The sequence below is a fragment of the Lutra lutra genome, chromosome 8 (assembly GCF_902655055.1).
Source record: "Lutra lutra chromosome 8, mLutLut1.2, whole genome shotgun sequence".
Lineage (NCBI taxonomy): Eukaryota > Metazoa > Chordata > Mammalia > Carnivora > Mustelidae > Lutra > Lutra lutra.
Window position 1 is genome coordinate 57,064,371 of NC_062285.1, and position 24,263 is coordinate 57,088,633.

Here is a 24,263-nt window from a genome sequence, read left to right on the forward strand (position 1 = left end):
TGAGTACTCTGTAATTAATGGGGTTCTGAATCACCTGAGTCACCACTTTCAGAGTGCGTGAATAGCCTTATGAAGAAATGTGGACATATTTGCAAACCATTACAATTCCTGCCAGAACCGTGGAAAAAGACATCAATACCTTTGCTCAGAGACATTTCCCTGGGACATGGCTCTGTGGAACTGGGGGACTAAGACTCAGGCTTCCCATCCTAACAAGTGATTAGCCCACGGTCTGCCCTTTGGATGCTCTTTAATTCTCCATTCCCAAGCCTGTAGGTACTGTATAGTCACAGCCTTAAAACTCCTAGAGTCCTTCTGCATGGAATTAATCAAATACACCCCCAGTGAGAGCACTGCTGAATTTTAAATAGCATTCCACAGTTAATCCTAGATTTTGGCATTAGCTGCTTTCTTCCACCAGAGCTCACACAAATTTGTACTGGAGTTTTACGGTCCTTGTCTTTACCTGGTTGGGATGGGCACTTCTGTCAGGCCTGAGAGAAGAACAGCAGGAGACAGCCTCACAAAGGCAACAATGGGGCGGTCCAGAGTATCCACCTCTCCAACCAGGACATTTGAGGCCTCTGCCCCAGTGGGAATTTTTTTCATAAAATGAAGATCCACCTGCAAGTCCAAAAGAACTCTCTGACAACCTAGGAGCATCCCCTCAAACATCACTCACACTCTCGTACCTGACGTTCATCTGCCATTTTATGATTTAACAAGTGTTTTCTTTCACTGGTTCACATAATCTTTACAATAACTCTGTAAAGTGGAAAGAACAGGCCTTGTCAGCCCCACTTTTTTATTTTAAAAATGAAGCAGCTGAGACCCAGAGAGGTGAAGCTGACTTGCCCAATGGAGCTTTGAAGAGAGGGAATTTAAATCCAGGTGTTCTGATTTGAATCCCATTACCCCACGCTTTCTCAAAGACTGTTGTTGAAGTGCTAGGTCACATTTTTTTCCATTTTAAAATACCTGAATGCTTTGTCAGAGATTTTAGCTTTTCTGAATAAAACAGGGAGCCTTACAGGCAGAGGAGCGCCATGACACCATGCGTGTTCTAGCTCGTGTCAAGAAGAGACCCAGCCAGCTAGAGGCTGGAGGCGGGGAGATGGACGCTCACGTCAGCAGCTGCAGGGAGGCACCCAAGTCACAGTCCCAAAGAAGAGTCCCAACTGCCAAGTAGTTTTAGGAGACAAGAGCAAAAATTATCGTCCCAGCAAAACCCTTGGAGGTAAGAAGGAGCTGCTAAAGAGCAAGTACCCCCAAAAAATGGTGGAAAAATCAAGAAGTCTGCATCAGTAAGGATTAGCAAGGGCTCCTCTCAGTTCCAGCACACCGAACCTGGTGGAACAGAGTGGGCCCTGCCCAGGCTGGAGTGAAAGGGAGAAGACCTGAGCAGAGGGGCCTCCTTTCCTGCAGAGGGGGCTCTGGTCTTAGACAAAGACTGAGGAATTACCAAAGCTTACCAGCTTCCAGCAAGAGGACTCTCAGTTCCACTAGGGCTGCACTTAGGCCTCTAAGGCAAGTTCCCATGTCTGTGCTCACCTTGCTTAAATCCACAGGACTGTGTTCACAATTCACTCCATTTTTTACTTCAAGACTTGTCATGGGAACAGACTGAGGAGACACAGTTTGACCTATTCAGAGGAAACAATTCCCTGAGTGTCTGCCCTTTGCCCCTTTGACACACCCCATCCATCACTGGTTGGCTACGGCCATGTATCTGGCAAAGCCCATATAGAGAAGTCCAGATGACTATGAAGCTAAGACCCACACATACATATCGCCTTACCCACTAGTTAGCAGTAAAGGGAGGACAGACGTCTTACTACTGCACCTTCTTACTGAACATATTTCTGATCCTCTTTCCTTCCCCTAGTAAGGTAGTGATTCTTAACCAGCAGTGCACCTCAGAGGCGCCTGTGGAAAACTTTTCAAGTGTGTGGATTCCCAGGCACATCCCTGCACGCTGGGATTCAGTGTATGCAGGGACAGGGAGACATACAGGTTAGGCCCTGCCTGGCCACAGAAAAGGAAACCAATCAGCAGCTGAAGTTCATTGAGTGTTTATAATCTACCATGCACCTGGTTAAGGGATTGACATGGATTATCACATTGAAGGCTCACAATAAATTTATGGGGTGGATGCTATTATTATCCTTATTCCACAGAGGAGAAAGGGAGACAAAGAGATTTAGGAGGGTGCCCAAGATCACACACTTTGCAAGTAGTGAAGTCTGATTCTCAAGCCTGGAAGTCTGACTCAAGAACCTACGCTACTGTACTTGGCCTCCCTGATCTAAGACCTATCTGCGGTCTTTCTGAGGCTTGCATCCCTAGGTCCACAAGAGATCAATGTCATCAGTCCCAGCCCGCCATCTTGTCTGTCAGCACAGAAGCTTGTTAGGCAATTACAGCCTGTACCCTTTAGTCACTTAGCATCTCCAACTAGTTCTTAAATGTCTAATTAATGAGAAAACAGTCACTCCTGATAATCTTACCGTTCTTATCCATCGAATGTGGATCAGACTGCTTCTTGCCAACCTCCGCAAAGGAGCGAACAATGGGAATGAGGTTATTTCTCTTTTTCTCATTCTGATGGTGATGCTTTTTGAGCAGAGCTTCTCGCACTTTAACCCTCATGCTGTCATTCAGGTCACTGAACAGTTCTTGCTGGTCCAGGATCAGGTCTGGAAAGCAGGCGCTAATATGAACACTCCAACTGACAGTCCATGAACTCAAAGAGGCCAGCATCAGGTGGGGTGGGGGGTGAAGGGCACAGAGTAGGTGAAAGCAGTTCCATCGGGTACAACTTATGCTTCAGTGCCCCAAAGAGTAATCTGAGGACAGCAACTGTGGCAAGTTATACTTGATTCATGCAACAAATTGGTTTTATTAGAAACTATCGAGCACTTAATAGTGCCAGAATGGTACTATGAACTTTCCACTGATAATTCAATCTAATCCAAACAAACACAAACACCTAGACTTAGGTGACACTGTAACAATTTGTACAGATCAGGAAACTGAGGCCCAAACATTACAGAATTCCCCAGGATGTCTCATCTAGTAAAGTTGCAGGGCAGTTCAAACCCAAGGCTGTCTGACTCAAAAGCCCACATTAATAGCTACTTTATTCTGTCATTAGCCAACGTTTCTCTGCAGTCCCTTCCTCCAAGATTTCAACATTGCTCTGATTGTCAAGAGGAGCTATAACTGTAGAACATTCCAAATGACCGCTTGAAGGTAGAAGCTACGCACATAGTTAAGCTAACTAAGCACCCAGGCGACTGCCGCCAAGCATCAACCTGTAACCTGTCAAGTCCAGCACAGTCGGAGGGGGAGGCAATCCCCATACCCGCTATTGAGTGTGTGTTCTAGAGCTAAAGGCCCACATTCTACCCCACTTCTACCACCTTCTGTGTGATCTTGGGTAAGTTCCCCAAACTTTCCATACCCCAGTTTCATTATCTGTAATACAGAGCTAATATTACGAACCATCCTCAAAGCTTGTTATGGAAAATTAATGAAATGATAAATACAAAATGCTGATTCTCAGCTGATACATGAGCCAATTTACCTAACCTTATCACTGACACGAATCTATCAGGTCCCTAACGGAAAGAATGAGAGCAGTTATACTGCAATCCTACATACCTATCCTTGAGCCTCCCCAAAACTTCAACCTATTCTCAACCCCAACTCCATCCACAACTATCCAAGTACTAGAAACCTTAAATAAAGAAAATATACTTTGAATATTCAAGCTGAGGATCTATGGTTTCTTTCTCTATCTTTAACCTTTATATTGATTGGCTCACTGCCCCCACATTGTAAACATGCTTCAAGATCCTGTATCTTGAAAAAAAAAAAATTTAATAAGAAAAAGAATGTTGGGGCACCTGGGTGGCTCAGTGGGTTAAAGCCTCTGCCTTCGGCTCAGGTCATGATCCCGGGGTCCTGGGATCGAGCCCCGCATCGGGCTCTCTGCTCAGCAGGGAGCTGCTTCCTCCCTCTCTTTCTGCCTGCCTCTCTGCCTACTTATGACCTCTGTCAAATAAATAAATAAAATCTTTAAAAAAAAAAAAAGAAAGAAAGAAAGAAAAAGAATGTTCACCCCAGGTCCTCCCTTATTTACCTCTCTCTCTCTCTCTCCTATCATTTAAAGTTCTCAAAAGAAAAATTTCTCAGTGCCCTACAATTTGGCTATCTGATTGAAATTGCTTTTTTTTCTTTTAAGTTTTTATTTATTTATTTATTTATTTGAGAGAGAGAGAGAGAGCACTAGAGAGAGAACACAAGCAGGAGGAGCAGCAGGCAGAGGGAAAAGCAGGCTCCCCACTGAGCAGAGAGCCCGATGCAGGGCTTGATCCCAGGACCCTGAAATCATGACCTGAGTCGAAGGGGGACACATAACTGACTGAGCCACCCAGGCATCCCTGAAATTGTTTTTGATAAAAATCATCAATAACTTTCCTGTTGCTAAATCCGATGTTTACCTGACCTCTCTGCAGCATCCAACACTGATGAGTTGAAACTTTCTCTCCTCTTGGCTTTTGTAATGGTTTGAATGGTGTCCCCCTCCCAAAGATACATCTATGTACTAATCCCCTGGAACCTGTCACTGTGATCCTATTTGTAAAAAAGGTATTTGCATACGTCAGTAAGCTAAGCATCTCAAGATAAGATCATCTTGGATGATACTGACAAATACCCTTACAAGGGAGACAAAAATGAGAAGTCCACATGAAGACAAAGACAGAGTGGAGTTAGGCATTCATGAGAAGGAACACCTAGAGCAGCTAGAAGCTGAAAGAAGCGGGAACAGCTTTCCCCTAGAGCCTTCAGAGGGGACACTGGATCTCATCAGAGCTGATCCCTCCTCTGCTTCCCCACATGATCCCAGAGAGGCAGAGTAACTTGGATACTTTAAGAAAAGTCTGAAGAAATCTATTCAACCAGTGAAAGCTAAGGAAAGAACCCTCACGTGCACCGAGGTGTTTCTCAAACTTTGTTCCAAAACATGGTAGCAATACTCAACCATGTCAGGAAACCCTTCACACCCTGCTGAAGCCTGGGGTGCCTTTGGTTCAATTTCTTATGGTGTCTTCCCTAGTGACCATGTTTAAAAATCTTTCCTTAACACCTTTTTCTCTGCACAATTCCCAATTGCCCCTTTCTCTAATTATTACTGAGACATATCTCTGTGGTTGCACTTATTTAAATTGTCCCATGGCTATTTCCCCACTAGAAGGTGAGTTTCTTGAAGGTAGGAATTTTATCTTATCTTTATTCCCCTGTGTTTAGCACACTATCGAGCATAAATAGATACTAAATAAACGTGTGCTAAATGAACAGGCAGATGGAAGACTAAACATCTTGTTGTTTGAAACCCAAAAGAAGGCTGCGAAATAGATAGAGTAGTTTCTTAGTTTAAAACCCATCCCCCCCAACTGAAGACGCTGAGGTTGGGAAGGTTCAGTAACAGACCTGAGTCGACACAGCTCCTTTATTCTTTCCTCCACACCACATTTAATTTACACAAACGTTCCTTTGTTTTTCCATACCTAACCATACCTGAGATTTCTTCTATGCTATTTGCACGCATATCCAGAAGGACTGTTCCATTAATAAGGCAGCTCCTCAGCTCAAAGAGACTGTGCAGTGAAAGGGTTGCCACATAAGGCTTGCTCCAGCGTTCGCCTCCATCCTCAACATCTTCTTCAAACTTCAGCCACCTGAAAGCATTACAAACAACTGGATGTCAAAGGGAGAAAATGAGGAAGTTCCACGAGAGAATTTTTAATATAAGCCACAATGAGAGATACCTGAATAATCACATTGAACATTATCATTTCATCATATGCTCAGGGTTCATTGATAAGTGAAAAAACAGGTTATAAAACAGCACAAAGTTGAGTACAGTTTGATCCCATTTCTATTTAAAGAAAATTTTAAAAATGCAAACATGTATAAGACACCAAATGGTGTCTTCCTTATTATCCTTGAGGTAGTAGATTTGTACATAATTTACATCTTCTTTTTGCTTATCTTCCTTTTCTTTTTATTAAAGATTTTATTTATTTATTTAACAGAGAGAGACACACCGAGAGAGGGAACACAAGCAGGGGGAGTGGGAGAGGGAGAAGGCTCTCCGCTGAGCAGAGAGCCCTATGCGGGGCTCGATCCCAGGACCCTGGGATCATGACCTGAGCCGAAGGCAGATGCTCAATGACTGAGCCACCCAAGTACCCCTTATCTTTCTTTTCTAATTCACATAAAGAGCACACATTATTTGTGCAATTAAAAAGATAGATCTAGTCGATATCATTTGGATAGATTAATAAAACGGTAACATTTTTCTTTTTAAAAAAGTCTCTATGCCTTTATAAGTTGGCAAAGACAGAATAACAAGACTAACTGCCTTTTCACTTGGCATCAGGGTGATTGGCTTGCCTAATCCTCTCCACCCATGGCAAACATCCAAGGATATAGCAAGGATCCAGAAAGAGATGTTCCAGTGAGAGCTAGAGCCACACTTTGCTAGTTACCCACCTTGCCTTCTTCCCTGAAGCTCAGGCATGCTGGCTTTCTATTACCCATAAGGCTCACTGGTCAATTACTGGAGGAGCCCAGACATGGTCCTAGCTAATCTGAGGGCTCTTCTGGGGTTTGAGCCTCGGGCAAATATGGCCACTCCACAGCTACCCCAGGAAGTCCACCATTAGGCTACCTATAATCCCATGGGTCTCCATGAGGTTGGGCTGTCCCATAGGACATCTCAAAAATTATGAAAACATCCAATGAATCAAAACCCAAATGAATTAAAACACTATGGTTCACCTTCAGAAAATTCTTCACCTATCCTACATTCACCTATGCTTGGTTGCATGGGTCCAAACCAAGATGGCCCCATCAGGCATCTTCTAAGCCAGACTTATAATAGCAAGATGGTCCATGAGCAACTCTTGGCCCTAAAGAAATGAGAGGACTCCCTAAAGCTTCTGTTTCTGTCACCTATCCCAGGCTCAAGGTCAATGGTATAGGTGTCACCAGAGACAACACAAAGAGGCCAAAATCAAGACTTCCCCTAGAAGGCTCTGGAACATCAGTCCCCATGTCAGCCATCACTTCTGCCATGAAGAAATAAAAGGCAAGCAGACCTGTCACTTGCTGAAAGGTATATGTTTGCCTACCCAAGCAAATCATGACCCAGGATAGATTAGGGCCTCACCTAGCTGTCTCCTTCCACTCAGCATCTTCTCCCTCCTTCATGCAGATCTCATCCAGCTCTGTGAACAGCTCATGAGGAACATGCTCTTCATCTTCCTCAGTGCCGAGAATGAACTGAACACGCTGAGATGGTGTGTCTAGAAAATTGACCACAGAGAAAAGTAGATCAAAAAGATTTTAAAATGCTATTCTATGGAAACAGTTAGTGGGAGGAAAAAACTAAGACCACTTGTAAAAAACCCATAATGAACTGGAAATCTGGTTAATCTGATCAAAAAGAATTTTTAATTTGCTAATAAATGATTTCAGCTTATATGGTAATTGATTTGGGGGGCCAGAACTAAGAGTTTTTCAGGAAGATACTTTCCATTCTTAGAGGCATTTCTTGTTCATGGAAGCAAACTCTGGAAACTCTATTAAAGGGCTAGAGAATCAAAACTGCTTAATGGGCATCACACATTCCCTCAGCCTCACCAAGGTCCCAGCCATGGACCCCTGCCCGCCCTCTCTCCTGAGAATGTTACCATGGGCCAGGGCCTCTGGGCCTTCTTCCCCCTGGCTGGCTCCTTTGCCCCGCCCTCGTCTCCGGTGCTTCTGGCCATGTGCTCGGTGATGGCGATGGCTCTGCCGGCCCAGTGGCATCCGAACCCCCACATACAGAGTTCTATGACCTGGAATGAAGCAGAAGGACTTTGTTTTTGTTTTTGTTTTTTAAGTTTTTATTTATTTATTTTTTAGTCATCTCTACACTCAATGTGGGCTCAAACTAAGGATCCCGAAGTCAAGAGTTTCATTTCTTGCTCTTCCAACTGAGCCAGCCAGGCACCCTAGAGAACACTTTCAGTAAAAGGAATCAAGCATATTTAAGAGAGGAAAAAATCATAGCTCTCTCACAACTCTGTAACGGCAAAACTTCAAAGACTCCAGGACTAAAGATGTAGAGATCGTGGAGTTGACGCACTCCTTCCCCTGCATGGAGCTGCAAACCTCACAGGAGCATTAAGAGCAAAGGAAATAATGTGCATGGACTTGATTTGCAAACCATAAAGGCCAACAAGGATCCTAGTTGTTGTTAGGACAATTTGAGCAATTGAAAAAAAGCAATATGGTCACTGTGCCAAGTCCTGGCAGGGAGGGGGTTTAGAGAAGAAGCTAAATGCTCAGTTCCTGCCTGGGTCCGAAACTTGGCCTCACCATTCACTTAACATGTGACCTTGAACAAGTTAGCTAATCTCTCTGTGTCTTTAAAAAATAATACCAAAAGCTTATTATTTAAACTTGGAGGGTTTTCATGAGTAGTAGTACATAAGATAATGTATGTAAAATGCTTAACATGATGCCTGGAATAACTTTTAGCAGCCACTGCATTCTAGGACCAGTTTCTACTACTTTTCCTTCTGCACTGTAGAATACACAATCTAGAATAGTAGTGAGAGACTAGTGACAAATCCTAAGAAGCATGAGTTTGGGGTTACAGGGAGAGATAGTAAATGTACAAAAAGAGAAGAATGTGGGAAGATAAGTGATCCAAGCATGTTCCTGCCCAATTCCTCCTTTTCTACTCATTTGTTCCTTCTAGAAGCCTTATTTTGTGCTGCTCAAGACTGCCAGGCTTCTCTCTTGCCTCCACCCAAGGGCTTCCCTTATCTTGCTGTCAGCCTGAAGCCCAGAATCAGGGGCTGCTACCACCCTGGCGCAGAGAGCCTTAGTCTGCCCCCACTACTGCCCCAGTTCCTCCTGCTAGTGTCCTAGAACTCAGGCTGACTCCCCACTTCTTCCACCACACATGCATTCCAGTCTTTAGTCACTGTCCTCAAATCCACAACCCTGAGCCACACTTCCTCCCTCTGAGCAGGTGACCTCACTTCATATTTTACTAAGAAGATTTGGGCAGTCTCATAATACTTTCCTCCATCTCAGCCTGGCTTGCTTTCCTCCCCCAGCTGCCCCTCTTTGCCAGGCTAATGAGTATGGCTTCCCATGACTCTGGAGTCCTCTTTCATCAGCTAGCCTCAGTCTCTCCTTTCCATCCATCCCTTCCACAGCTTTCTCCTGATTATAAATCTCTCTTACCTTTTTTTTTTTTAAAGTAAGCTCTAGGCCCAACGTGGGACTCATGACCCTGAGACCAAAGGGTCACATGCTCTACCAACTGACCCAGACAGGTGCCCCATGTCTATCTCTTATCTTAAAAAGAAATTTTCCAATATAGTGCTACTCTCTAAGCTTCTACCTGTCCACTCTCCTTCTCCATCAACCACTTTCAACAACAATCTACCCACCTAGCTTCTGTTCTTCACCATCTCCTTGTTCCATAGCCTCTGCATGTGGCTACTTCCCTCTCAAAGTGTTCTCATTAGGGACCACTTAGTCACCAAATCTCTATAATCTTATGTCTCTCAGTTCAACTCCAAAGCCTTTCCTGAGAGCCCACCACGTGTCAGACAGTATCCAAACCCCTTGACTACCTCTTCCCATTGGTGGTCCAGGGTCCCTTAGCTCCTATACCCTTGCCCTCCCTGGCTTATCTGCACACCTCTGACGTGACTTCTCCACCCCTTTCACTGTCCACCAAAGGAAAGCTCCCAGGATTTTGGTCCTGGCCCCTTCTCCTTTTTTACTGGTATCTACTCTCATGATTTGAAAGTTTACTTCTACAAATGAACCCCAAACCTTTATCTATAGTGATTCAACATATCCCAAAGCAAACCCATTATCCTCCATCTCAGATCAAGCTCATGCCCATTTCTTCCACATTTTCATTCATGGCATCACCATTCTCTCAACTTTCCAGGCCTGAAACTTCAAAAGTTACCGTAGATTTCCAGCTCCCCCCATGCCCCTCCAGTGCTACATCCTACAGATTATGGAGGTCAAGGATTTTTCTCCTTGCACTTCAACAAAAGCAGGAGCCTCTCTCCTGCCTCCCACACCAGGTCAGTCCTACAGACGAATCCTCCTGAAGCACCGCTCTGATCACAGCTCACGTCTGTGCAGTCAGGACCCTTCATGCTCCTGCATGCCCAGGTCCAGCCTCCTTTCTAGTTTTTCTTCACTAGGACAAATTGTACATCCAATAGGAAAACAAAGGGAAGGACCTCTAAAAGAACGAGCTATCAGCTCGAGTGAGACTGAAGTGGAAATTTCACATGTGCTCACACCAATTAAACATTCCAGGGGCAGAGAGAAATCTAGAGATGTATGCCTTTTGCATCCATCCCAGCAATGCTGTCTCCTCCCCACAGCCTGAGGTGTTGCACCCACCATCATCTTCTTTCCTCTACCTGAACCAACCCCCCTATTCCACAAATGTGCCAGTGCCTTCCAGACATGGACTTGGTTTGACCCCTCAAGATTCACGGCAATGCACCATCCTTCTTGGTATTATATCTGAGCTCCCTGATCAGAAGTGCCACCTTCTACCTCTAACTCCCAAGAGCCCTTGGCTAGCATTCTCTTACGCACTTATTTTATGCCTTGCACTAAAATTAATACCTCCACTATTCATCTGCAAGTTTCTCAAGGTCCCGGGTCAGACTTTCTCCCTCTTGGAATCCCTCACACAAAGCACAGTGTTTTACCTATGGTCATCGTTCCACAAATGTTCAGAAAATGGAACATCTCCTAAGAGCCTCCCTCAGGAACATAACACCTTTGAACCTCCTCAGGAGTTCCTTAGTCTGACCTGAGAGGGCATCTCATTTGAAAGGAGCCACAAAAGGAATGTATAAACAAAGTGAACATGTTTAGGGCAGTTGACTCATCAAAGCATAAGACTCAGACAATCCAAGCCAACCTGAGAATTCAAAGCTTAATCCAGGAAGTCTTTCTGAATAAGGGGACTTTATGGAAAGAGTAGCCAACTCTTCCTATTTCCATTGCAATGGGTTTTCCTAAGACTCTGCTCAACTTCTCTGGGACTTCCTCAATAAGTGCTCTCCACTTACAAGTCAGTTAATTAATACAAACTGGAGTGCTGCTCTATGTTCCTTTCTCTACTTCTCTCTCCTTTTCGTTGTCCTCTCCCGCCTTCCAAAGTCCCAAGTGATAAAGAAAAATAAAAAGAAAGGATTATATATACCACATCCTCTTTATCCATTCATCTATGGACGGACACTTGGGTGGCTTCTGTATCTTGGCTATTATAAATAATGCTGCAATAAACCTGGGGTGCATACATCTTTTTGAATTAGGGTTTTCATTTTCTTCAGGTAAATACCACTAGTGGAATTACTGGATCATATATATTTCTGGATCATATGTATTTCATATGTAATTCTATTTTCCATTCTGGGGAGAACATCCATACAGGTTTCCAGGGTGGCTTTATCAATTTGCACACAAAAAATGGAATATTCCTCAGCCATCAAAAAGAATGAAATCTTGCATTTGCAACAGTGTGAGTGGACCTAAAGCATATAATGCTAAGTGAAAAAATCAGGTAGAGAAAGATAAATACCATATAGTTTTATTCCTACATGGAATTTAAGAAATAGAACAAATGAACAAAGAAGAGACCAAACACACACACACACACACACACAAACTCTTAAATACAGAGAACAAACTAGTGGTTCGCAAAAGGGAGGTAGTGGGGGTGAAGTAGATAAAGGGATTTAAGAGTATACTTATCATGTGAGCCCTGAGTACTGTACAGAATTGTTGAATCATTATATTATATACCTGAAAATAATATAACACTAAATGTTAATTATGCCTCAAGGAAAAAAAGGAACAGGATTAGAGGGAAAGCTGATCAGAGATTTATTAGAATGTTGAGAGGCCAAAGGATAAAACATTTAGTATCTGGAGGAATCACACCTCCTATCCTCCTCACCCTGTCTTAGGGCAATCCTATATTGACTCACGCACATCTCAGGACATTTCTGACAGGCAGATCTCTAAACCTAATGTAATCATGTTACAACTTTATTGAAACAGAAATATAGTGCCAGAAGAAGTCATCTGCTAAGAGGTAGGATTCCAAACCTCTGACATTATCAATGAAAACCATAAAGTGTGAAAATGACTAAATTGAATACTCTTAACAAAATACCATCTGTTAACTAATAATGTTCCACTATAGTATGTTAATTAGTTCCCTGTAGTATACCACTGAGACCAACCCAGGCTTGAGTCACCTAACTGTGCCAGGTCCTGCCCCAAGGGCTGAGGATACAGTAGTGAACAGCACAAGGTTCCTGTCCTCCAGACATATATTCTAGTTAGGGGGGACAGGCATTATGAAAACAACAACATATTATTTCAGGTAATGATAATTATTCTGAATAAAAACATGGTAGAGGCACCTGGGTGGCTCCATCAGTTAAGTGTCCAATTCTTGATTTCATCTCAAGTCATGATCTTAGGGTTGTGAGCTCTGCACTGGGCATGGAGTCTGCTTAAGATTCTCTCTCTCAGGGCGCCTGGGTGGCTCAGTGGGTTAAAGCCTCTGCCTTCGGCTCAGGTCATGATCCCAGGGTCCTGGGATTGAGCCCCGCATTGGGCTCTCTGCTCAGCGAGGAGCCTGCTTCCCCTTCTCTCTCTCTCTGCCTGCCTCTCTGCCTACTTGTGATCTCTGTCTGTCAAATAAATAAATAAATAATCTTTAAAAAAAAAATATTCTCTCTCTCTCTTTCTCACTGTAACCTCATGCCCCACTCTTGTGCACATGGTTCTCTCTCTTAAAAAAAAAAAAATGGTAAGGGACGTGAGTGGCTTAGTGGGTTAAGCATCTGCCTTCAGCTTAGGTCATGATCCTAGGATCCCAGGATCAAGCTTCCCCCGCACCCAAGTCTCTCTGCTCTACGGGTAGCCTGCTTTTCCCTCTGCCTCTGCTCCTCCCCCTGCTAATGGGCTCTTGCTCTCTCAAATAAATAAATCTTTAAAAAAAGGATAAAGTGTCTGAGGTAGAAGGTAGGGTGGAGAAGGGAGACTGTAGCTAAGATGACTAGGGGCAACATCTAAGTGATGAAGAGAGGCCATGAGAAGAGCATTCCAGGACAAGGCAAGATCAGTGCATAGGCCTTACAGTGGGGATGTGTGAGTTCCAAAGCAAAAGGATGGTCAGTAGGGCCAGAGCAAGGTAAAAGAGGAAAGAAGAGGAGGGGGGAAAGGTCAAAAAGACAGGCAGGGGCATATCATGAAAAACACATGGGCAGTTAAAAGCATAAATTGTTCCCACAGAACCACTTCAGCCAGCCCTTAAAACAGGTTTTGTAAAATCAGGTATGTCTAGGTAGAGCTGAGACTTAGATAAAGAAGAACCTCACTAAGGAGTAACTTTCAGTCCTTCAACAGAGCCATCCCAACCAGGAGCTTCCTCTTCCCAACAAATCCCCCAGGCAGTTATTGGCCAGGTTAAGGATCTCTACTTCTTCTTAAGCACATTCCAAATACTTCCACAGGGCTTTTGATAGTATATTGCTAATATTATGTAATTTTAAGTGTTTTCTAAATAGAAATTGAGGTATAGTGATTAGGTATTAGAACCTATGTTATTAGATCTCATTTTCTTGGTTAATTTGCTTGCTGTCACCATTAAAGTAAAACAAGGAGGTCGGACCAAATGACTTCTCATGTCTAGCCCAGGTTCTATATACAAACTTAGGAAAGGCTTCAGGCAAGATCATTCTTTGGAGAAGACAAGATGGTTCGATTGTTCCCACTATTCTTTCTTACTGCTGCAAAAAGGGCTTATAGCATGGGCTCGGTAAATGTTGAGTGAATGATGTATGGTTTTGTCTGATACTAAAATTTCCACTCGGCCATTATCCAATGGGGAAGACATCCTTCACCAAAGCCGTTGGTGGCTTTGTAGGAAGTAAGGTAAAGCTTAAATCCTAGGGAAGGAAGACTCTTTTTCTCTAAGAATTTTTTGGTCCAGTCAGTTCTCCCAAACACTAACCAACCAGAGCGCCTGCCTTTTGAAAATGCTAGAGACAGGCAGAAATGAAAACAAGCCCCAGCAGGGGTCAGAGCTAAGAAGGACCAAAGTGGCTGGCAGAAAATTAGGCCTCAGTTTCTAAGCTGAGGACTCCAAAGCAGGGACTTGGATTTTCTGAGTGAAATCAGCAGAAACAATGACAAACAAATGGACACCAGGAAATGAATATGGCATCAATAAAATCTAGTCCATTGAACTAGATTCTGGCAGTCTGGGACTTCACTAAACTCTTCCTGTGGTCACTTTGCTGCTCTCCCACCAGGAGTCTTCTTCCCCATCATCTACCTACCAACTCACCCAGATTCCGCCTTCTCCCCATCTAATTCCCCATTCTTTCTTTCCAGCCATTGTCAAACCTGCGCTTCGGGATCTATCTGTGTCCAAATACAAGTATTCATTCAGTAAAACTTATGGGAGAGATGTAATGTTCGTGTATATTTTTAAAAATAAGTATATATATACATACAGAGAGCGACTGTTAGTGAACTGGGGCTGAATCTTCTGGATCAGGACAGAAATCACAGCTGCAACCTACCTGGCAGACGGAGACTGGGCCTACCAACACAGGGTGCCTGTCATAAACACTGTTTACCCAGCACACACGCAGAACTCATTAGCAGACACTGAAAATTATTCCACCTCCCTGGGCTACAGGTTAAACTCAAAGTCAATAACAGAGGGGGGTGTAGAATGTGCAGAGCAGATGCAAGCCTTTTTTTATAACTTAAAAATAAGATCAAAGGCTCTTACCTCTATTAAAAACTTATTAGAAGGCATTAAACCTATTCTAGGATTTTTTTTTTAAAGATTTTATTTATTTATTTGACAGACAGAGATCACAAGTAGGCAGAGAGGCAGGCAGACAGAGAGAGGGGGGGAAGCAGACTCCCTGCAGAGCACAGAGCCCGATGTGGGGCTCGATCCCAGGACACTGGGACCATGACCTGAGCCGAAGGCAGAGGCTTTAACCCACTGAGCCACCCAGGTGCCCCTATTCTAGGATTTTTAAGGCTAATAGTTAATCAGGAATAATGATCTGAAAAAAAAAAAAAAAGAAAAAACGGAAAACACCAGTTCTTTAACAAAAGCAACTGTTCCATGTCCTTCTGGGAGCGGCAGAGTACACCGAAGCACATCATGGACTGTTGCTCTTTGTGAGTTTATCTTTGGAAATCTGCTCTAATACTTGCTTTGGACTCCTCTCATACGTAAAAAGAAGCCACGTCATGGTTTTATGCACCTTCTATTGATCGAATTCACTTATGCAAAAAGACCACCATATACAAAACTCTGTAACAATATCCAGTTCTGAAAAGGGGGAGGAAGTGTGTTATGTGGAGCAGAGGGTACAGAATAAAGGAGAAGGAAGACCCTCAGATTCGCCCACAGCCACAGAACCCTCTTTCATGGCGTACACTTTGAATCAGAATATAATTTACTTCCACCTTCTATCAAAGTGGGACTGACTTTATTTCACGCCTTCAAGAAATGACATCACTCTAGGGGTAGCCTAAGTCCTAGGGCCTGCCTCACAGTGAGTCAGGGTACACCCTCCCAGCATGACCAAGCCTACAGAGAATCCCAACACTCTCTTCTCCTTTCTGGAGCTGCTCTAGAACCACATCAGGCCTGAGAAGTGGGCACCATTGGCCCTCCCTGTGCTGCCAATTGTACTTTATTTAAAAAGTGCTCACCTAAGTAAGATTCAGTTTTCAAAAAGCTCTATGTGTGAAGGACCAGGCACTCTCCCCTCTAAGCAACACTATAGATAGCTTTCCTTTATGGCAAAATGGTGAGTGCATAAAGAATAGACATGTCATCTTGAAAAGATGCTCTGGCTGCCAATTACTCAGCTGACCTCTGTGAATGGAACCCAATCCTCAGGATCCAAGAGAGTCTGCCCGTGTTTACGATCCTACTCTCCAGCCGACAAAAGTGTTCGTAAGTCGTTACCTCCCTGCTGAGGGCAAAGGTCTAGTGGGCCGGACACCTAAACTGAGAGCAACAGTGAGAGGGTAAAGAGGCACCAGGATTACCAGGGCAGAACGGGGGACAGGGCAACATGATAGATAATCACATGATATTTATATCATATAAAAACCTTTATGTGATGGAGCAAGAAGTTGAGGTTGGGCGGTTGATGCCAGGACTGTCTTCCCTGGCAGGCAGTGTAGTAGACTAGAAAGAGTGGAATTCCATCCCAGTCTCACCTATTAGGCTAAATGACCCCAAACAACTTCACATGTAAAATAGTGAGGATACCTACCCGCCCGCCCGGGCTGCTGGGAAGATGAAAAATGCGAAATGCCTAATCCAATGCTTACAGCACAGGGGGCATTCAACAAACGTTAGCCTCCAGCCTCCACACCCATTCCTTCTCCACTTTTCCCCGTTGCCGAAACCCACACTGGCTCTTCTTCCATCTGGTCAGAATAACTTGAAAAACCTGACCTTGAGATATCCAAACTCCCCTGACCTCCAGAAGCCACCCACATAAGCTCTCATGGTAACAGACCTAGAGGCTGAGTCAGCCTCTACAGCTTTCACTCTCCCCAACCAAAGGACAAGTTTTCTCTGGGGATTATACAACTTTGATGAAAAAAAGTCACGGGAAAAAGCAGTACAGACAGAACATTTTACATGCAGTCTCAGTCATTACAAGGTTGCTGTATCATAGCCTTCAACATTTCAGGGGATGCAGAGATTTCACAAAGGCTTTGAGCCAAGTGTGGGTTCTTATTAAAGCTATGCTGGACATGAGCCTTTCTCTCACATCACCACTTATCAGGAAACCAGGCCCTATGGAAAAAAGGAAAGCAGAAGGACACCATCGAGGGTCATGTGGGGACCTAGGGGTGGGACAGGAGAAAAAAGAAGGTTAAGGGAACCTAGACAGAGAAGGTCAATAAAAATGACTCTTCTTTCCCTTCCACTTTAGCTGGTGTTTTTTAAATACAACTCTGTGCTATGAGATCTTAAAGAATATGTTACAGGTGTGTAGGTTTTCTCTTGTCTTGTGTAGATGAGAAGACCAGGCAGAAATGGGTATAATTAGAACGGGAAGAGCAATATTAGAGATGGGGCAAACTGAATAATACAACCAAACAAATGAATAATATAACCAAAACGAATATAACCAAACTGAATTTTAAAAGCTATTTATATTTCATTTTCTTTTAAAATTGTGTACGTATTTACATGTATATTTGAAGGCAGTTGCCAAGTTGACAAACTGGTCAGAGTACTTTACATTCTCAAGGAATAGATCATTTATTAATATTTATATTGGGCTTCACAGTGCTCAAAGCACTGTCTCACATGCTGTTGGATCCTAATAATAAGGTATTAATACCTCTACTTTTTAAATTGAATTATAATTAACATCCAGTGTTGTGTTCATTTCAGGCATACATGATGATTTAACAGTTCTATGAGTTACTCAGTGCTCATCATGGTAAGCGTACTCACCATCTGTCACCAAACAACATTATGACGATATTATTGACTCTATTCCTTATGCCATACTTTTCATCTCCATGACTTATTTATTTTATAACTGGAAGTCTGTACCTCTTAATCCCCTTTATCTATTTCCCCCATTCCTCCCACCTCCTTCCACTCTGGCAACCACTAGTTTGTTCTAGTTTGTATTAATATACCTACTTTTGTTTAACAGATGAGGACATAGAGCCTAAGAGAAATGAAGTGACTTTCCCCCAAGGTCTTACAGCTAGAGTTAGAGAAAGAGTTAGAGAACTCAAACCCAGGCCTCCTGATGGCAAAGCTCTCCTTCCACACCAGGTTGCCTCTCATTAATTCTATAAACACACACACACACATGCAAACACACACACACACACAAACACAGTTCTTACCTTCTAACTCCTCTTTCTCATAGTGAATGTTGAGAATTGTACTAGTCCCACCCTGATCCACCACAGCCTCTTCATCGGGTCTCTGTTGAAATACAAAGTAGCAGCAATAGTAATATACATACGTTCATTCAAACATTCACTTAAGTCCGATGTGTATGTCCAACCCTTTTTTGCAACCCTTAGAGGAGAAAACACAATGGTTTACATACACTTTTCATTGGAACCTCATCGTAACTTTGAGACACAAACATGACAGCCATTCTCTTTCTCATTGTATAAAAGAGCAGCCTGGGAGTCAGAGAAAATGAAGTAATTATTGCTGAAGGGCACAAATGTGGTAAAAGGCAAAGGTGGGACTGCAGTCCTATGGCTGCAGTTCTCATACAAGTGGATAATAGGTCTGCCTTTTGTAAGTGGTGTCAACCACATCATTTCATTTAGTGTAAATTGGTCTCCTTGACCTCTCTACAGAGTTTGAGCCTCTTGTCCTTGAAATTCTCCATCCTGCTCCTCCGATGAAGTCTCCTCCCTCTCAACCTAAGGCTCAGCTTCTTCCTTTAACCATAATTACCAAGCAGGAGCACTCTCTACCTTTTGTTTCCCTTGCTTGAGTCTTACAATGTCAACAGCAGCCTGAAACTGTTGTCTCGGTATTTGACAAACCATTGGGATGCTGACCACAAGATCCACATGTCTAAAACCAAACCAATCTTTCCAAAACTAGTACCTTGTGCTCATTTACTTATACTCACCCATGGCACCACCATTTGAAATTTCAAATGTATTGACTTATCCATTCCATGTATATTGAGAGTCTATTATATGTCTTCAGGGAAATCGTTTTCTCTCCTTTCTTATCAAGGCCTCCTTTGTACTTTTTCTTGAATCCATTCTCATATCTCATCCACTCTAGGCAGACTCTCCAGCCCTTTAGGTCATACTGGACATGTTTTCAGTTCTGGAACCACACTTACTTTCTTTTTTAGTGTTTCTCCCTCCCTGAACTATCAGCCTCTCCCAATCCTCACCACCAGCAGCCAATACTTATTCATCATCCCACAGATCTCAGCCTCCATGCACTTCCTTGAAAGGCATCCCTGACTACCTCTCATCTGAACTAAGCTAGGTCCCCCCATTTATATGCCGTCACAGCACACTATACTTCTCCTTGGTAAGGAAATGTCTCTGCTCAAGGGAGGGACCCTGTGTGTCTTCCTCACCACTGTTTCCCCAGCATCCTACACAGATTTTTCACGTAACAGGTACTCAATAATTCTTTGGTAAAATAATATAACAGCACCTACCTTACCAAGACCCTGAATTATTGTTAAAAAAAAAAATCTGAACTCATTTTCCTGCCAATCTATTTCTCTTATCAAATCTGCAGCTCCAGCCAAGTTCACTGATCCAATGGGCATTGTGCACATTCACACTTTCATGCCTTTGCTCACATGTCCTGTCATCTAATGTGCCCCATCCCCAACTCTCAACCAAATGCTAAGCATCTTCTAGATCCTGCTCAAATTTCCAGCTTACTGTCCTAATTTTACTCTTTTCCTTTCCAGTTATCATCAATTCCCTAAATAAGGCAACCCTGAATGTAAAGCAATTTATTTTCCTAATGAGAAGACTCAAAAAACGGGGGTTTTTTGGAAAGATTTTATTTTATTTATTTGAGAGACAAAGAGAGAGAGAGAGAGAGACAGCACAAGCAGGGGGAGTGGCAGGCAGAGGGAGAGGATGAAGCAGGCTCCCCACAGAACAGGGAGCCAAATACCAGGTGGGGCTCAATCCCAGGACCCTGGGATCATGACCTGAGCTGAAGGCAGAAGCTCAACTGACTGATCCACCCAGGTATTCCTCAAAAAAGTTTTTGAGGACAACTTGAATAAACCAACTTTTAGGGAAGTAGATGAAAGTCAAATGTGTGAGTGTGTGTGTGTATATGTGTATATATATTATATATATATATATATATATATATATATATATATATATGCTATTTTTTTTACTCAAGTGTATTTCTGCTATTTCTTTTTTTTACTCAAGTATAATTAACATACATGTTAAATTAGTTTCAATTATACAATATAATGACTCAACACTTCCATACATTACTCAGTGCTCATCAAGGTAGTGTATTCTTAATTCCCTTTATCTTTTTCACCCATCCCCCTGGCAAGCACCAATTTGTTCTCTGTATTTAAGAGTCTGGGGTTTGCGGGATGCCTTGGTGGCTCAGTGGGTTAAGCCACTGCCTTCGGCTCAGGTCATGATCTCAGAGTCCTGGGATCGAGCCCCGCATCGGGCTCTCTGCTCAGCAGGGAGCCTGCTTCCTCCTCTCTCTCTGCCTGCCTCTCTGCCTGCTTGTGATCTCTCTCTGTCAAATAAATAAATAAAATCTTTAAAAAAAAAAAAGAGTCTGGGGTTTGGGGGTGCCTGGGTGGCCCCATCAGTTAAGCAGATCCCTTCAAGCTCAGGTCATGATCCCAGGACCCCATATATATGTGCATATATATGTAAAAGAAAAAATGTTGAAACATAAGCATCTGCTTATCCTTAAAAGCATAAAAAGGAAGAACAAGGCATGAACAAATTTTTTTTAATAGTTACCTACAGAGGAGTTAGGGAATTGGATGAGGACACAAGGACAGAAAACTAGACTTCTTGGAATATACCTGATTTTATAAGTATCTTACATAATTTTAAAACAAAACTAAAAATTTTAAAAGCAATTCCCAGAAATGAGAAACAAAATGAAAGCAAAGGTCGAATAGATGGCATAACTATTCCAAGAGAAATTATTCATGTAACTTTAAGATATAATAAATTGACTGAACATCCTTAGTGGCATATACCCTAAAGACAAAAAGAGTTTAAGAAGATCTTAAACTGTAAAATAAAAATTAAATGGTCACCAATGGAGAATAATGCTAACAAACCAATTCATTATTTTGAAAACCATTAAAAATTTATCTTGGCTTTCCTATATAAATTGGACCATAGAGTTATCATAGAAGAGATGAAAGAAGTTTCTTATTATAGAAAAGAATAAATGAAAAAGTTATGTTAGAATTAGGACATCACCATTTTGCAATCCCTAATGGATTGCATTGATTTTCAACAGCCAGTAACATCACAGAGAGAGACAACCAGACATTATATGTCTCCTAATGGGAGGCCATATCACCACCCATTAGGTAATCTTAACAAGTAAATTGTCCCAGAATCTGATCAAGCCTCTAACTTCAAATACCAATTTACTGAAAATACAGTGAAACACAGTTCCATGGAAAAACACCAGCATGAGAATACAATCAACAAATCCAGACTGTGGGAAACTATAGAACAAATCCTCTCCCTCCCCGTACCCCTTTTCTAAGATAAATAATTGCAAGAAGAGAAAGACAGAAATGGAGACGGACAGAGAATGAAGAACGTGAAAAGAGTAGTTTAAAAAAGACAACAAACCAATCTCAATGTGTGGATTTTATTTGAATCCTGATTCAAACAAGCTGAAATAATATTTTCAGGGGTTTTTTTAATAATTTTTGAGACAACTGGAAATTTGAATATTGACTAGATCTTTCATCATATTAAAGAAATTGCTATTTTTTCTTTAGGCAATACTATACTCATTTTCTAAAGAATTCTTATCTTTTTTGTATGGAATTATTGAATTGCTATCTTATATACCTGAAACTAATATAGCACTGTATGTTAACAATACTGAAATTAAAACTTTAAATTAGAAAAATAATTCTTATCTCTTAGTGTTACACACAGAAATATTTACAGATAAAACTGAAAGATTACAGACATGGAAAATAATATATTAACTTAGAAAGACTACTTTTTCACATTTTATAATTATTTAAAAGTATTCAAGATCTTCAAATACATCTTTAACATCAATGTAAAAGACTCCTATAAAGTAAAGGAATAGCTTTTAGACAGAAAGATTTGCCTTTATTTCAGATTTGTTATTTATCTAGCTTATCTTTTAAACCATGGATTTCCTGACGGCAGCACCCACAATTTGTCATCTTTATGTTCTTAGAGCCCAATACAGTAGCTTACCACTATAAATACTTTGCACTCTTGTAAGTCCCAGAAGGAGAGGTGCCGTGCCTATGTTCACCACTATGTTCACCTAACAGCTAGTATAATGTCCATTATGTGGTAAGTATCCAAAAATTGTGATGAATAAATATTTATTAGGGTTCTGAACTCTTTTATCATATGGTCATATTTTCCAATAAAACTTCATATATACGTATATTTATGAATACATTTTCATGCTGGCTTCGCCACAGGTTTATAATATCCAAAGGATAGGATCAATTAGTTACACTGCTTAGCACTGTCCACAGATACCTGGCACAGCATAGAACACAGCAGGAATCTGGAAGCGGGCAGGGGGAGGGTGGGATTGTTGATTTTATGATTCTAAGAACTATAAAAACAAAGTATGGAGAGCAAGGTCAAACATCTGAAATATTCAGGTTAAAAAATCGACTTGTTTCCTTAATTTAGATTAGTTAACCACAGCCTAAATTCATTGAATAATCGTTCATCCACTTCCTTTGTCTTGCCAAAGAAAACAGAGCCACAGTCAAACCCCATTAGCCAAAGCATTTGAAATGTCAGGCTTGAAAGTGAATGTGCAAGCTTTGTTTGGATCCCTGTTCAAACAAACCAACTATTTAAAAAATTATAAGGCACCCACATCAACTTAAACAACTAAATGGATATTTATCATATCAATGAGTTATTATTAATTTTTTAAAAATAATATTATGATTTGGTAGTTATGTCATTTTAAAAAGTCCTTAATCTTTAGTGATACATACTGAAGTTTTTACTGATGAAATGATATGATGTCTGGGATTTGGAGAATGGGCGGGGACATAATGAAACAAAATAGATATGTGTTCACTGTTGAAGCCAGGTCACGGGTCCATGATGAGTCAATTTAACAAGTCTTTCTATTTTGTTATCTGCTTGAAATGTTCCATAAATTTTAAGTATTTACAAACCTTGTTTAAAAATCATAAAAAAAAAAAAAAATGAAAAGAATAGCAAGTCTCATTGGTCTGTACTTGCTGCCTAGTCCTCACCAGCTGGCTGTTATTTCCTCTGATACCATCATTATTTCTGGCAGAGAGGACTTCTTATCCATAGATTTCTAAGGTTCCCATGAAGGGCCTTCAGGATTATGTGTGAATACGCATTTTTCTTGAGAGGGTCCATAGCTTTCATCAGATTCTCAGGGAAGTTGTGACTCAGAAAAGATTGGAATCATGAGAACCACATTATGTAATTTTAGGAGAAAAGGGAAAGAAAGGAGGGAAGGAAAGAAGAGTGAACTAGAGAAAAGGTGGTGTTTCTAAGTCTCCTCTTTTCTGTACTTCCTCCCAGCTCACTGACAATGATCCGCTATGTAAATGTGAATTGATTTGGGTGCCTACCTCAAGGACTAGAGAAGATAAAAAGAACTAAGGAGGTTAAATACACATTAAAACACTGAAATTGCAAGGCACATCTTGTAATGAGTCTTGAAAAATGAATGAATTATACCTGAGTAGCAGACCAGATTCTGACTTACAGTTAATGGACAAATGAAAAGGCAGGGGCAGGGCTGAGCCTTACATAATGGCTCCAGCTCCTGGAAGCAGCCCCAGAGGCTGCAGGGGAGGGGGAAGGCTGCAGACAAAGGAGCCCACCTTGAGCCTTCTCTCTGACTCATGCCCCCTGTAACACCACTCTGGACCTGTGGGGTGGTGGACCAGTCAAACTCAACTCCCTCTCCTTTCCTACAGTTAGTCTCAGACTTTTCACCTCCAAAGACCCCTTTTATCTTTTTTCCTAAGGATCCAATGTTTTTAGAGATTGTGAATAACACCCTTCCACCCCTCCTCTCTCCCATCCTCACCCCCAACAAAAAAGAGTCAATAAAGCAACAAATATAGAAGTGACTTCCAGGGTTTCTAATCAGCAAACCGAGTTGATACAATGAGTATCAGGTACAAATATTTACTGAGTACTTTCTATATACCTAGCATTGTGCCTTACGTACATTACCTAAATTAATCCTTACAGCAGTCTTAAAACAAGGCTAAGTAAGGTCTCACAAGAGCTAAGTGGGATAGGAGGAACTCAAATTCTTTTCTCTATTCTTACTAACATTGTATGCTAATATT

The 24,263-nt window shown here is 41.9% G+C and overlaps 1 protein-coding gene across 5 annotated transcripts in view; it reads right to left on the reverse strand.

Moving 5' to 3' along the window:
- Positions 1 to 24,263, reverse strand: part of SLC4A8 (solute carrier family 4 member 8) — a 102,162-nt gene that overhangs the window by 42,186 nt on the left and 35,713 nt on the right. For 4 of the 5 annotated variants that reach the window (XM_047740666.1, XM_047740664.1, XM_047740663.1 and 1 more), the window contains exons 2-8: positions 18,061 to 18,142; positions 7,764 to 7,910; positions 7,241 to 7,376; positions 5,584 to 5,744; positions 2,508 to 2,696; positions 1,552 to 1,643; positions 467 to 624 (exon numbers count right to left, since the gene is read on the reverse strand). In XM_047740666.1, coding sequence (XP_047596622.1) covers positions 467 to 624; positions 1,552 to 1,643; positions 2,508 to 2,696; positions 5,584 to 5,744; positions 7,241 to 7,376; positions 7,764 to 7,881 — 854 coding nt within the window. In that variant the 5' untranslated portion in view covers positions 7,882 to 7,910; positions 18,061 to 18,142. Of the gene's footprint in view, positions 1 to 466; positions 625 to 1,551; positions 1,644 to 2,507; positions 2,697 to 5,583; positions 5,745 to 7,240; positions 7,377 to 7,763; positions 7,911 to 18,060; positions 18,143 to 23,099; positions 23,313 to 24,263 lie in introns of those variants that run through there. The other variant, XM_047740665.1, reaches the window with a different exon arrangement.